Below are 14,943 nucleotides of genomic sequence, written 5' to 3' on the forward strand. Positions count from 1 at the left end.
ATGGAAACTTAACTCATCAATTCTTGAGGAAGAAGAATATATAAACTTGGTGCATGTCTTTATTGAAGAAATGTCTCAACACCCATCCCGTATTGAAAACGTAGATCATTGGTGGGAGATTATTTTCAAACCTAGCCTCAGGCAATTATCAATGAACTATTGTAAAAAGAGAATCTGTGATCAGAGAGTCAAAAGGAAATTGCTCCAACATCAACTAAAAGAAACCGTGAACAATGTAAATTTCAATCATGCGCGTTACATGGAGTTGAAACGTGAGTTTCTAGCCTGGGAGCGAGAAGCATTGAGGGGATTTGCAATACGTTCACGCGTTCAAAGTATAGCCGAAGAAGAGCCATCTACCTTTCATATGAACAAGTCAACGAGCAATTTCCAGAAGTCTCTGATCACTCAGCTCAAAACTAATGATAACTGTAAAATTACCCAACCTGAGCAGATTAACCAAGAAATAATTGAACACTTTAGTAGAATTTTTCAGAACCAGCCCTCCCCCAATACCCAATTAGCTGGAAAATTTCTAGAAGGGATTAGAGGTGCACTTACCCGTACAAAACCCACTAAAAACGATTCGGGTGTATCAGTGGTAGCTCAGTCGTTAAACGCTCAAGCGTTGAATCGAGGAGTACTAGGTTCGATCCCCGAGAGTGACAACTTTCTTTTAGATCCGTTCACAGTAGATGAAATTAACAACGCCCTTAAGGCAACTAAAAAGAACAAGGCCCCGGGTACAGATGGCATTCCTTTTGAGTTTTATATAAAATTTTGGGATGTTATTGGTGTTCATTTTCTGGAAATGATGAATTGCGTCCTCGACAAAAGAAAACTCCAGCCGTCGCAGGGAAGGGCAGCTATAAGATTAGTCCCAAAAATCCCAACACCGAGTAAAATCACCGATTACCGACCAATCTCTTTGTTAAATACCGATTACAAGTTAATCGCGTCAGTATTGGCTTTTCGTCTGAGAAAATCTCTTCAAAACTCTCTAGACTCACATCAAAAAGGTGGTGTACCCGGCCGCTATATCTTTGACAGCTTGTGTTTAATCCGAGATGTCATTGATAATACAGGTCGTAAATCAAAAGAGGTATCTTCTCTCAAACCGGCCGCCATTATCGCGTACGATTTAGAGAAAGCATATGACCTTGTCAATCGAGACGTTCTGTGGGAAGTAATGACAGCCATGGGCTATCCCCCCCCTCTTTGTTGATTGGTTGAAAACGCTGTACAGTATAACTGAACTATGCCCATTGAACGGTAATGACATAGTCGGTACTGTGGACAATGCACAATCCGTGCGACAGGGGTGCCCTCTGTCAGTCCATCTGTTTGCCCTCTATATTGAACCGCTTTTAGTTTGCTTGTCTAGGGGTATTGACGGAATTGAACACTACGGAAAATGCATCAAAGTTCGTGCATATGTAGATGATCTAGTAGGTTTTGTCTCATCAATGAAAGATGTACGTCGTGCATGCGAGATTATTCTAGAATTTTGTGCCTGGACAAATGCACGTATTAACAAGGGGAAGACAAAATTACTTGGTCTAGGCACTTGGACCTTAAATCAATGTCCACAGGCCGTAGTAGCGCAGACGGTAGCGGCGTCGGCTGGGATTCCTGATGTTAGGAGTTCGATCCCACGTAGAAGCAATTCCAATCAAACTCATCCTAAACGTACTTGGCCACATGATTGGATAACTCAAGTAGACAACTTGAAAATTCTTGGAATTACTTTTTCTTCTTAAATAAAAACAACAGTAAGAGACAATTGGCAAAGACAGTTCAACATCATACAAAATATTCTTATCACAAACACACACCGTCATTTCACTTTTTATGGTCGCGTCCTATTCATCAAACAACATGTCTTATCACAACTTGTTCATATAGCTCATGTACTCCCTTGCAACAAAACCCAAGCCCTTCTCCTCCAACAAAAATGCAACAAATTTCTTTGGGCACAACGAAGAGAGCACCCACCCCTAAATGTTTTGATCCGCCCCCGACTCCAAGGTGGACTTGGAGTCACCTTACTTTTTCAATTCTTCCAATCCCTTTTCACCCGTCAAATCTTTAAATCTTTAATCCATCCCGAGGCTATTGAGAGAGCTGCAGCCGTTTATTGGTTGGGTCCACACCTCAAGAATCTCCTTCAACAAATCATCCAGCCCAGATTTAATGCAACCCATTCATCACATCCATACTTCACCACCGCACTTTCAACCATCACCGATCTACTTAAAGCTGGCATCTTCACATCGTCAACCGTATCCAATCACCGCGCCACCTACAATCACCTGATCGCTAACCTTGGGCAACCAGGGAGAACCGAAGTTGCGAAACCGGACCTCGACTGGGCTTCCATCTGGCGTTGGGTGGCCAAAATGAAAGGAAGAAACGCTGAACTGGTCTGGGATTTCAACCATAATCAGCTCCCTACCAAAATGCGCCTCACAAGCCTCAGACTTTCTAGAAATGACCAATGTCCTCTATGCAATGGCGGCCAAGAAACTGACGACCATCTTATGTTACTATGTTCTGAGAAAGTTCACATAAGTTTATGGCTCCGAATTCAACTAACAAAACTTGGATGTCAAAAACCACTCAAATCAACAATAAATGGAGACATTGGAAATGGCCCCAATAAAGAGAAAATATTGGCACTCATCCAATCCTACATCATCACCGTCTGGACCGCCCGCAGCCAAAACCTCACCCCAGCCATCAATGAAATACAGTCTCTCTGGTCAAGCCTCCTTCATTCAAAAAATTCTCCCCAGATGTCACCTTCTATTCCATAAATATTCCCTCTCAAAATTCTCAACAGATTTCTTCTTATCTTTATACAAAATTGTTCTCTCATTACAATTAATATTTCTTGGATCCCCCCCAGATGTCGTATTGTTAAATTTCACATTTTTCACCAAAATCATTTGTCCTCTCTCATTTCCGTCTCGAAATGTTTCTTTTTCTTTGTTATGTTTCTCCTTGGCCACAGCAAGTCACTTATGTCACAAATCTCGTAAATGCCCCAAGTATCTGTAAAGCAATTTAAATTTTAATCGTGACAATAAATCGTTTAAATATAAAAAAAAAAAACCGGAAGGCTGGTGGTTCGATCCCACCCAGGGGCGCATGGTGAATGACTACTGTTGTTTTAATTCAATTTCTTCGCCTCATGACTCCTTTAACCAACTAAAGCGTCCAATGAAGAGCGCACACTCGCGATATGGCTTCTTTTACTGATGACTGTTAAATCTACTGAACATTTGCAGCGTAGGGTGCACGCTCATGATGTTCTTCCTCTGTTTGGAGCTACTGTTCCAGCTTCAGGTGTAATCTATATAGATTCCCCTCCGGTGTTTATGGAATTCTTCCCCATCCAGAGCAAGTCATTTCTCATTTCCCTAAAACAACAGTCATTGACGTTTGGCTACAGAAGACGTCTCTTCGGGGTTATAGCACCTTTTTCAACAACCACAGTCATCATTGATTTCCCGCTTTCTGTTGACTTCCTCCGGATACAGCATTGCGAATATCTTCACATTGCCATAATGTAGATTTCATTTTCACAAGAAACATGAATGCTTGGCTTTTTCAAAAAACCAAAATGTGCTTTTTTGATAGTCTTTCTAAAAATACATTGTCCTGTTTCCACCCAGGATCGAACTGAGGACCTTCAGCGTGTTAGGCCGACGTGATAACCACTACACTATGGAAACTACAATCCGCTATAGAATTATTCTGGAATGATTACAAAATTCTAACGATCGTCTCCCAACTTCTAACTTTCATCTGCAATTATTTGCAAATAAATGACGCCCAACGGGGGGCTCGAACCCCTAACCCTGAGATTAAGAGTCTCATGCTTTACCGACTGAGCTAGCCAGGCTTACCATTGCGCTCTATTCCAATGTAATGAACCAAGTTTTATTGACGACATTTTTTCCTTTCCAGGAACCGTGAGATAACTTTTACTATGATTGGTTGGTTGTCTGTGTGTAGTTTTCCAGATGTCTACTTGTTCTAGTCTAGTTGTCATTAAGATAAGATACATTACAAGTTATTAATTCCATTTCATTTCCTTTTCTCCTACGATTATTTTTTCCTAACGTTATACTGATGCTTCCACTCAGGATCGAACTGAGGACCTTCAGCGTGTGAAGCCGACGTGATAACCTTTTCACTATGGAAGCCCCACAATGTTTCTGCAACATTTTATTAGCGTTGGCCACACTAAAAAAATGTAATGTTTGGTTTGCCTGTTGAACTTGACGAGTGTGTCGTTAACCAATCACCATGCCTGTGTGGCGCAATTGGCTAGCGCGTTCGGCTGTTAACCGGAAGGCTGGTGGTTCGATCCCACCCAGGGGCGCATTGTGAATGACTACTGTTGTTTTAATTCAATTTCTTCGCCTCATGACTCCTTTAACCAACTAAAGCGTCCAATGAAGAGCGCACACTCGCGATATGGCTTCTTTTACTGATGACTGTTAAATCTACTGAACATTTGCAGCGTAGGGTGCACGCTCATGATGTTCTTCCTCTGTTCGGAGCTACTGTTCCAGGTTCAGGTGTAATCTATATAGATTCCCCTCCGGTGTTTATGGAATTCTTCCCCATCCAGAGCAAGTCATTTCTCATTTCCCTAAAACAACAGTCATTGACGTTTGGCTACAGAAGACGTCTCTTCGGGGTTATAGCACCTTTTTCAACAACCACAGTCATCATTGATTTCCCGCTTTCTGTTGACTTCCTCCGGATACAGCATTGCGAATATCTTCACATTGTCATAATGTAGATTTCATTTTCACAAGAAACATGATTCTTGGCTTTTTCAAAAAACCAAAATATGCTTTTTTGATAGTCTTTCTAAAAATTCATTGTCCTGTTTCCACCCAGGATCGAACTGAGGACCTTCAGCGTGTTAGGCCGACGTGATAACCACTACACTATGGAAACTACAATCCGCTATAGAATTATTCTGGAATGATTACAAAATTCTAACGATCGACTCCCAACTTCTAACTTTCATCTGCAATTATTTGCAAATAAATGACGCCCAACGGGGGGCTCGAACCCCCGACCCTGAGATTAAGAGTCTCATGCTCTACCGACTGAGCTAGCCAGGCTTACCATTGCGCTCTATTCCAATGTAATGAACCAAGTCTTATTGACGACATTTTTTCCTTTCCAGGAACCGTGAGATAACTTTTACTATGATTGGTTGGTTGTCTGTGTGTAGTTTCCAGATGTCTACTTGTTCTAGTCTAGTTGTCATTAAGATAAGATACATTACAAGTTATTAATTCCATTTCATTTCCTTTTCTCCTACGATTATTTTTTCCTAACGTTATACTGATGCTTCCACTCAGGATCGAACTGAGGACCTTCAGCGTGTGAAGCCGACGTGATAACCTCTATACTATGGAAGCCCCACAATGTTTCTGCAACATTTTATTAGCGTTGGCCACACTAAAAAAATGTAATGTTTGGTTTGCCTGTTGAACTTGACGAGTGTGTCGTTAACCAATCACCATGCCTCTGTGGCGCAATTGGCTAGCGCGTTCGGCTGTGACTAGACGTGTCTAACTGAGCTCCCAAGTGTGACATCTTGCTGTGAGTCAAAAAACTATTTGTTCTTTTTTTGTTTCTCTTTTGTTGTATTGTTGCTTGTGTGTCCTGTTTCCCTTGTTGTTTGTTGAGCGCCATTTTGGTTTTGTTCCCTCTTTTTGCATTTTTCTCCCCGTCCTTTTGCCCCTGTTATTGTGGGTAAAATGGGATCGGAATCCCCAGACGTCTGGCCACGTACTGCCGAAATCTCTTTTGGTAATACTGAAGTGACCAGGCATGAGTTCTACGAATGTTTCGAGCACGACAGTAATGAATCTGATAGCATCTTTGATGCAGTTTCTCGCCTACCAGGACGAGCTATTTGCGTTTTCCGAATTGGGTTCAAGACCGTCAATGACCATATTGAATTTTTGAATAAATTTAGTGCTAAAGAATCAGTAGTCATTAGTGGCAAGGAGGTCAAAATTAGAGTGAGAGATAGGTCAGTTAACCTTGTACGCGTTAGAATTCAACATTTCAAATTCGATGATGACCTAAGCCTGCTAAACAAGAGATTGCGTGAGTATGGAGTGATTTCTCGGATTTTTTGGGACACGTATCAGGATAGATCGCTCCCAAGGTGGAACGGGATAAAGACTGGAATTGTCAACGTGGATATGGAAATCCACAAGAGCATTCCGTCTTATATCACCCTTGGAAGCTACAAGGAACCAATAATGGTGTCTTATGCAGGGCAAATGCACACATGCCGCATGTGTGATTCTCCCACCCATGTTTTAGCTAATTGCCCCAAGCAACCCCGTAGTTTAACCAACTCCAACACCATTTCAAAAGGCCCCATTGGAACACGTAGCTATAGTAGTGTATTACTAACAAATCGTGGCCCAGTTAGGACAACTGTTAGAAAGCCCCAGGGGACAGGCCCGATTGGTGGCGGGCAAATGCCAATTGCTCCAACTGTTGACGCTGATACATTCCCCGAGTTAGCCCAGAGGCCAACGACGTCGACTGTTGTCGTTCTTGATGGAGCTCCAGAGGATCCGATTTCGAAACCCGATGGAACTGAATCTTCTTCTGACACCGATGCTGACGCTGAAGACACCAACTGTGTAGGTTCGTCTGTTGCGTCCAAATTGGTCAAGAAAAAGAAAATGAAACAGACGAGGGAATTCCGTGACCAACAAAAACAATCAAAAAAGAGGAGTCGTACTGCCTCTTCCTCTGGCTCGGGCGAGGTAGCTGAGGAAATTGAATCTGGTGTAGCTCAGTTGGTTGAACTCGGGTCTCCGACTCGAGAGGTTCCAGTTTCGATACCGGGTGTGGACATTAATTCTTTTCCCGCCCTCTCTGGGGGGAACGATGTTCCACCCGCTCCAATCTCACCTGGAGTACCATTTATTCCATCCACGATAGATCAGATGGATAACGAGGTGGTTGAAGAGATGGATGCAACCGAGGTGGTTTCGATTTCAAATCCTGATGAAGACATTTCTTTTTCTGGTGGGAGTATTCAGCCAGGACAACGGCCACTTGATAGCCAGGAGGCTAGTCATGTGAGTGAGACTCAGGAGTCCTTGGGCGTCCCCCTCGGCACTCCATCAACCCCCATAGAAGATAAAACTCTCAAAGCAATGGAGGCCGTTAGAAGGAAAAAAGCCCACGATAACAAAACCCAACCCTCTAAACCCAAATTTAAATATTAATCATGACTAACATCGCGACATATAATATCAACAGAATATCGTCACCTGACAAACTTCAAATAATACTCAATTTCTTCTTACATAATAAACTTGATATTATATGTTTGCAAGAAGTAGTATTTCACTCTAGCACCGTATTTACTAAACATTACCAGATGCACACAAATCTCGGTCCTAGACAACATGGGACAGCCATCCTAGTACGACACGGGCTGAGCGCCAAAAACATTTTGTTTGAACCGGAGGGGAGGCTGATAGCCATGGAAGTAAAGGGTCTTGTTTTCGTGTGTATTTACGCCCCATCTGGTGACCAAAATAAAAGTTATAGAGATTCTTTCCTCCGGCAAACTATTCCGGCTTATGTTGCCCAGTATAAGGCACCAGCAATTATATTGGGAGATTTTAATGCCGTTGACGAGATCGATGACCGTAAAAGTAGCAACACAACACCACCTAAAATTAGACTAGCATTACTAGAACCCCTCCGAGATTTAGTAAAAGCCCTTTCATTAACAGATGTCTGGAGAGAAATTCGGAAAAATGAACCTTGTTGGACGTACAATTGTGCGGCTAGCCAGGCTAGATTGGACCGAATTTATTGCCACCATCACGTAAAATTTTCTGATATCCATTTGCACGACTTACCACTCGGGGATCACAGACCAATCGTAGGGTATATAAACAGCACCACCCCTTCTAGTGTAGAGAGGAACAAGTCAAGGAATTTATGGAAACTTAACTCATCAATTCTTGAGGAAGAAGAATATATAAACTTGGTGCATGTCTTTATTGAAGAAATGTCTCAACACCCATCCCGTATTGAAAACGTAGATCATTGGTGGGAGATTATTTTCAAACCTAGCCTCAGGCAATTATCAATGAACTATTGTAAAAAGAGAATCTGTGATCAGAGAGTCAAAAGGAAATTGCTCCAACATCAACTAAAAGAAACCGTGAACAATGTAAATTTCAATCATGCGCGTTACATGGAGTTGAAACGTGAGTTTCTAGCCTGGGAGCGAGAAGCATTGAGGGGATTTGCAATACGTTCACGCGTTCAAAGTAAAGCCGAAGAAGAGCCATCTACCTTTCATATGAACAAGTCAACGAGCAATTTCCAGAAGTCTCTGATCACTCAGCTCAAAACTAATGATAACTGTAAAATTACCCAACCTGAGCAGATTAACAAAGAAATAATTGAACACTTTAGTAGAATTTTTCAGAACCAGCCCTCCCCCAATACCCAATTAGCTGGAAAATTTCTAGAAGGGATTAGAGGTGCACTTACCCGTACAAAACCCACTAAAAACGATTCGGGTGTATCAGTGGTAGCTCAGTCGTTAAACGCTCAAGCGTTGAATCGAGGAGTACTAGGTTCGATCCCCGAGAGTGACAACTTTCTTTTAGATCCGTTCACAGTAGATGAAATTAACAACGCCCTTAAGGCAACTAAAAAGAACAAGGCCCCGGGTACAGATGGCATTCCTTTTGAGTTTTATATAAAATTTTGGGATGTTATTGGTGTTCATTTTCTGGAAATGATGAATTGCGTCCTCGACAAAAGAAAACTCCAGCCGTCGCAGGGAAGGGCAGCTATAAGATTAGTCCCAAAAATCCCAACACCGAGTAAAATCACCGATTACCGACCAATCTCTTTGTTAAATACCGATTACAAGTTAATCGCGTCAGTATTGGCTTTTCGTCTGAGAAAATCTCTTCAAAACTCTCTAGACTCACATCAAAAAGGTGGTGTACCCGGCCGCTATATCTTTGACAGCTTGTGTTTAATCCGAGATGTCATTGATAATACAGGTCGTAAATCAAAAGAGGTATCTTCTCTCAAACCGGCCGCCATTATCGCGTACGATTTAGAGAAAGCATATGACCTTGTCAATCGAGACGTTCTGTGGGAAGTAATGACAGCCATGGGCTATCCCCCCCTCTTTGTTGATTGGTTGAAAACGCTGTACAGTATAACTGAACTATGCCCATTGAACGGTAATGACATAGTCGGTACTGTGGACAATGCACAATCCGTGCGACAGGGGTGCCCTCTGTCAGTCCATCTGTTTGCCCTCTATATTGAACCGCTTTTAGTTTGCTTGTCTAGGGGTATTGACGGAATTGAACACTACGGAAAATGCATCAAAGTTCGTGCATATGTAGATGATCTAGTAGGTTTTGTCTCATCAATGAAAGATGTACGTCGTGCATGCGAGATTATTCTAGAATTTTGTGCCTGGACAAATGCACGTATTAACAAGGGGAAGACAAAATTACTTGGTCTAGGCACTTGGACCTTAAATCATTGTCCACAGGCCGTAGTAGCGCAGACGGTAGCGGCGTCGGCTGGGATTCCTGATGTTAGGAGTTCGATCCCACGTAGAAGCAATTCCAATCAAACTCATCCTAAACGTACTTGGCCACATGATTGGATAACTCAAGTAGACAACTTGAAAATTCTTGGAATTATTTTTTCTTCTGAAATAAAAACAACAGTAAGAGACAATTGGCAAAGACAGTTCAACATCATACAAAATATTCTTATCACAAACACACACCGTCATTTCACTTTTTATGGTCGCGTCCTATTCATCAAACAACATGTCTTATCACAACTTGTTCATATAGCTCATGTACTCCCTTGCAACAAAACCCAAGCCCTTCTTCTCCAACAAAAATGCAACAAATTTCTTTGGGCACAACAAAGAGAGCACCCACCCCTAAATGTTTTGATCCGCCCCCGACTCCAAGGTGGACTTGGAGTCACCTTACTTTTTCAATTCTTCCAATCCCTTTTCACCCGTCAAATCTTTAAATCTTTAATCCATCCCGAGGCTATTGAGAGAGCTGCAGCCGTTTATTGGTTGGGTCCACACCTCAAGAATCTCCTTCAACAAATCATCCAGCCCAGATTTAATGCAACCCATTCATCACATCCATACTTCACCACCGCACTTTCAACCATCACCGATCTACTTAAAGCTGGCATCTTCACATCGTCAACCGTATCCAATCACCGCGCCACCTACAATCACCTGATCGCTAACCTTGGGCAACCAGGGAGAACCGAAGTTGCGAAACCGGACCTCGACTGGGCTTCCATCTGGCGTTGGGTGGCCAAAATGAAAGGAAGAAACGCTGAACTGGTCTGGGATTTCAACCATAATCAGCTCCCTACCAAAATGCGCCTCACAAGCCTCAGACTTTCTAGAAATGACCAATGTCCTCTATGCAATGGCGGCCAAGAAACTGACGACCATCTTATGTTACTATGTTCTGAGAAAGTTCACATAAGTTTATGGCTCCGAATTCAACTAACGAAACTTGGATGTCAAAAACCACTCAAATCAACAATAAATGGAGACATTGGAAATGGCCCCAATAAAGAGAAAATATTGGCACTCATCCAATCCTACATCATCACCGTCTGGACCGCCCGCAGCCAAAACCTCACCCCAGCCATCAATGAAATACAGTCTCTCTGGTCAAGCCTCCTTCATTCAAAAAATTCTCCCCAGATGTCACCTTCTAATCCATAAATATTCCCTCTCAAAATTCTCAACAGATTTCTTCTTATCTTTATACAAAATTGTTCTCTCATTACAATTAATATTTCTTGGATCCCCCCCAGATGTCGTATTGTTAAATTTCACATTTTTCACCAAAATCATTTGTCCTCTCTCATTTCCGTCTCGAAATGTTTCTTTTTCTTTGTTATGTTTCTCCTTGGCCACAGCAAGTCACTTATGTCACAAATCTCGTAAATGCCCCAAGTATCTGTAAAGCAATTTAAATTTTAATCGTGACAATAAATCGTTTAAATATAAAAAAAAAAAAACCGGAAGGCTGGTGGTTCGATCCCACCCAGGGGCGCATGGTGAATGAATACTGTTGTTTTAAATCAATTTCTTCGCCTCATGACTCCTTTAACCAACTAAAGCGTCCAATGAAGAGCGCACACTCGCGATATGGCTTCTTTAACTGATGACTGATAAATCTACAAAACATTTGCAGCGTAGGGTGCACGCTCATGAGGTTCTTCCTCTGTTCGGAGCTACTGTTCCAGGTTCAGGTGTAATCTATATAGATTCCCCTCCGGTGTTTATGGAATTCTTCCCCATCCAGAGCAAGTCATTTCTCATTTCCCTAAAACAACAGTCATTGACGTTTGGCTACAGAAGACGTCTCTTCGGGGTTATAGCACCTTTTTCAACAACCACAGTCATCATTGATTTCCCGCTTTCTGTTGACTTCCTCCGGATACAGCATTGTGAATATCTTCACATTGTCATAATGTAGATTTCATTTTCACAAGAAACATGAATGCTTGGCTTTTTCAAAAAACCAAAATGTGCTTTTTGATAGTCTTTCTAAAAATTCATTGTCCTGTTTCCACCCAGGATCAAACTGAGGACCTTCAGCGTGTTAGGCCGACGTGATAACCACTACACTATGGAAACTACAATCCGCTATAGAATTATTCTGGAATGATTACAAAATTCTAACGATCGTCTCCCAACTTCTAACTTTCATCTGCAATTATTTGCAAATATATGACGCCCAACGGGGGGCTCGAACCCCCGACCCTGAGATTAAGAGTCTCATGCTCTACCGACTGAGCTAGCCAGGCTTACCATTGCGCTCTATTCCAATGTAATGAACCAAGTCTTATTGACGACATTTTTTCCTTTCCAGGAACCGTGAGATAACTTTTACTATGATTGGTTGGTTGTCTGTGTGTAGTTTCCAGATGTCTACTTGTTCTAGTCTAGTTGTCATTAAGATAATATACATTACAAGTTATTAATTCCATTTCATTTCTTGTTCTCCTACGATTATTTTTTCCTAACGTTATACTGATGCTTCCACTCAGGATCGAACTGAGGACCTTCAGCGTGTGAAGCCGACGTGATAACCTCTACACTATGGAAGCCCCACAATGTTTCTGCAACATTTTATTAGTGTTGGCCACACTAAAAAAATGTAATGTTTGGTTTGCCTGTCACTCGGCAGTCACTCGAGCGGTTCACTTGGAACTACTACCCGATATGACGGCGCGTTCCTTCTTACTAGCTTTCCGAAAATTCACGGCTAGACGAGGACCCGTCTCGGTGATGTACTCGGACAACGCGCAAACGTTCCGTTGTTTTGACCGATTTCTGAGAACTATTCACGCTGATCCCATCATTCAAGATTTCCTCGCGTCCAGAAAAACCCTTTGGATATTTTCCGCCAGCCTAGCGCCATGGTGGGGAGGATTCTGGGAACGGATGGTGAGGAGCTTCAAGGATCTGCTGCGACGCTCCAACGGTCGAGCCTGCCTTGACTACATGGAACTTGAAGCGAGTTTAGCAGAAATCGAGAGCGTAATCAACGCCCGCCCACTCAGCTATATTGGGGAAGGAGCTGACAATCCACTTCCGATAACTCCAAACCAATTTCTAAACAACAGACGTTCTACTCGCGCCGATCCGGAGCCAGCCGTTAACTTGCTAGCTCCAACATCGACCAGCATCGTACTACAAGAGATGGACAAGAACAGGAGGGAATATGTCGCTGACATCTGTGCTCGATTCGTCGACGATTATCTACTCCAACTAGACAACTTCCACTCCAAAGGAAAATCCGGAAGGAAGATCCGCCTAGGAGAAGTCGTCGTTATCCACGACGAAAACTCCAAACGACTCATGTGGTCTACCGGAGTAGTGAAGGAATTGATTCCAAGCCGCGACGGACTCATCCGCTCTGTCATGCTCAAGGTTCCAAATGGTAATATAATTAATAGAGCCATTCAATGTCTTCACCCCATAGAGCTGCGAGAAGACCTCGCCGAGGACGTCGAAATTGGAAATCCGGAACCGATCCAGGAGCCGGAAGAGGATCCAAACCCGACTCTGCCAGAACAAGAAATCGATCTCGCTGTCGGAGACGCTACGCCAGCTACCGAAGAACCGGACGACGTCGTCGAAGATGTCGAGCCGGATGCTACGGGCTCTGGTGGGGAGTGTGTTAGGAATATTCCATTCCAACAGACGACGACGAGATCCGGGCGCCGCATAACAACACCGGCGCACCTACGCGACTATTGCCTAGGGGGCCCCCGATAGGTGGCCCCAACTTCGCTCGTTATTTCCATTCCCCCCAATTGTTTACTCCCCCCATTTTTCTCTGTACAATAATCAGTGTGTTAAAATATACGAGAGGAACAGGACACGGTTATTCGTGTCTAATTTATTCAACTTGAAAACTGTAAGTAAACGGCCCGACACGCCGAACATCCCTTTTACATTTTCTACACAGTCATTGACGTTTGGCCACAGAAGAAGTCTCTTCGGGGTTATGGCACCTTTTTCAACAACCACATTCATCATTGATTTCCCCCTTTCTGTTGACTTCCTCCGGATACAGCATTGCGAATATCTTCACATTGTCATAATGTAGATTTCATTTTCACAAGAAACATGAATGCTTGGCTTTTTCAAAAAACCAAAATGTGCTTTTTTGATAGTCTTTCTAAAAATACATTGTCCTGTTTCCACCTAGGATCGAACTGAGGACCTTCAGCGTGTTAGGTCGACGTGATAACCACTAAACTATGGAAACTGCAAACCGATATAGAATTATTCTGGAATGATTACAAAATTCTAACGATCGTCTCCCAACTTCTAACTTTCATCTGCAATTATTTGCAAATATATGACGCCCAACGGGGGGCTCGAACCCCCGACCCTGAGATTAAGAGTCTCATGCTCTACCGACTGAGCTAGCCAGGCTTACCATTGCGCTCTATTCCAATGTAATGAACCAAGTCTTATTGACGACATATTTTCCTTTCCAGAAACCGTGAGATAACTTTTACTATGATTGGTTGGTTGTCTGTGTGTAGTTTCCAGATGTCTACTTGTTCTAGTCTAGTTGTCATCAAGATAAGATACATTACAAGTTATTAATTCCATTTCATTTCCTATTCTCCTACGATTATTTTTTCTAACGTTATACTGATGCTTCCACTCAGGATCGAACTGAGGACCTTCAGCGTGTGAAGTCGACGTGATCACCTCTACACTATGGAAGCCCCACAATGTTTCTGCAACATTTTATAAGTGTTGGCCACACTAAAAAAATGTAATGTTTGGTTTGCCTGTTGAACTTGACGAGTGTGTCGTTAACCAATCACCATGCCTCTGTGGCGCAATTGGCTAGCACGTTCGGCTGTTAACCGGAAGGCTGGTGGTTCGATCCCACCCAGGGGCGCATGGTGAATTAATACTGTTGTTTTAATTCAATTTCTTCGCCTCATGACTCCTTTAACCAACTAAAGCGTCCAATGAAGAGCGCACACTCGCGATATGGCTTCTTTAACTGACTACTGAACATTTGCAGCGTAGGGTTTCCGCTCATGATGTTCTTCCTCTGTTCGGAGCTACTGTTCCAGGTTCAGGTGTAATTTATATAGATTCCCCTCCGGTGTTTATGGAATTCTTCCCCATCCAGAGCAAGTCATTTTTCATTTCCCTAAAACAACAGTCATTGACGTTTGGCTACAGAAGAAGTCTCTTCGGGGTTATAGCACCTTTTTCAACAACCACATTCATCATTGATTTCCCCCTTTCTGTTGACTTCCTCCGGATACAGCATTGCGAATATC

The 14,943-nt window shown here is 42.7% G+C and overlaps 1 protein-coding gene and 12 non-coding genes across 13 annotated transcripts; 3 read left to right on the forward strand and 10 right to left on the reverse strand.

Moving 5' to 3' along the window:
• Positions 1-3,664: 3,664 nt before the first annotated feature.
• On the reverse strand, positions 3,665-3,737 carry Trnav-aac. Its single transcript has one exon. It is a non-coding gene; the product is annotated as a tRNA-Val (tRNA).
• Positions 3,738-4,138: 401 nt separating this feature from the next.
• Positions 4,139-4,211, reverse strand: Trnav-cac. The gene has a single exon. It is a non-coding gene; the product is annotated as a tRNA-Val (tRNA).
• Positions 4,212-4,316: 105 nt separating this feature from the next.
• Positions 4,317-4,390, forward strand: Trnan-guu. Its single transcript has one exon. It is a non-coding gene; the product is annotated as a tRNA-Asn (tRNA).
• Positions 4,391-4,904: 514 nt separating this feature from the next.
• Trnav-aac lies at positions 4,905-4,977 on the reverse strand. Its single transcript has one exon. It is a non-coding gene; the product is annotated as a tRNA-Val (tRNA).
• Positions 4,978-5,074: 97 nt separating this feature from the next.
• Trnak-cuu lies at positions 5,075-5,147 on the reverse strand. The gene has a single exon. It is a non-coding gene; the product is annotated as a tRNA-Lys (tRNA).
• A 230-nt stretch (positions 5,148-5,377) lies between these two features.
• Positions 5,378-5,450, reverse strand: Trnav-cac. The gene has a single exon. It is a non-coding gene; the product is annotated as a tRNA-Val (tRNA).
• Positions 5,451-11,682: 6,232 nt separating this feature from the next.
• Positions 11,683-11,755, reverse strand: Trnav-aac. Its single transcript has one exon. It is a non-coding gene; the product is annotated as a tRNA-Val (tRNA).
• Positions 11,756-11,852: 97 nt separating this feature from the next.
• On the reverse strand, positions 11,853-11,925 carry Trnak-cuu. Its single transcript has one exon. It is a non-coding gene; the product is annotated as a tRNA-Lys (tRNA).
• A 230-nt stretch (positions 11,926-12,155) lies between these two features.
• On the reverse strand, positions 12,156-12,228 carry Trnav-cac. Its single transcript has one exon. It is a non-coding gene; the product is annotated as a tRNA-Val (tRNA).
• Positions 12,229-12,343: 115 nt separating this feature from the next.
• LOC124314206 lies at positions 12,344-13,402 on the forward strand. The gene has a single exon (XM_046779380.1). It carries the CDS (start codon positions 12,344-12,346, stop codon positions 13,400-13,402), a length of 1,059 nt encoding a protein of 352 aa, XP_046635336.1.
• Positions 13,403-13,995: 593 nt separating this feature from the next.
• Trnak-cuu lies at positions 13,996-14,068 on the reverse strand. Its single transcript has one exon. It is a non-coding gene; the product is annotated as a tRNA-Lys (tRNA).
• A 229-nt stretch (positions 14,069-14,297) lies between these two features.
• Positions 14,298-14,370, reverse strand: Trnav-cac. Its single transcript has one exon. It is a non-coding gene; the product is annotated as a tRNA-Val (tRNA).
• A 105-nt stretch (positions 14,371-14,475) lies between these two features.
• On the forward strand, positions 14,476-14,549 carry Trnan-guu. The gene has a single exon. It is a non-coding gene; the product is annotated as a tRNA-Asn (tRNA).
• The last annotated feature ends 394 nt before the right edge of the window (positions 14,550-14,943 follow it).

Source organism: Daphnia pulicaria, chromosome 1, assembly GCF_021234035.1.
Source record: "Daphnia pulicaria isolate SC F1-1A chromosome 1, SC_F0-13Bv2, whole genome shotgun sequence".
NCBI lineage: Eukaryota > Metazoa > Arthropoda > Branchiopoda > Diplostraca > Daphniidae > Daphnia > Daphnia pulicaria.

What these genes read in the sequence shown, in the direction of transcription:
- LOC124314206 (XM_046779380.1), top strand. Translation starts at nt 12,344, where the DNA reads ATGACGGCGCGTTCCTTCTTACTAGCTTTCCGAAAATTCACGGCTAGA.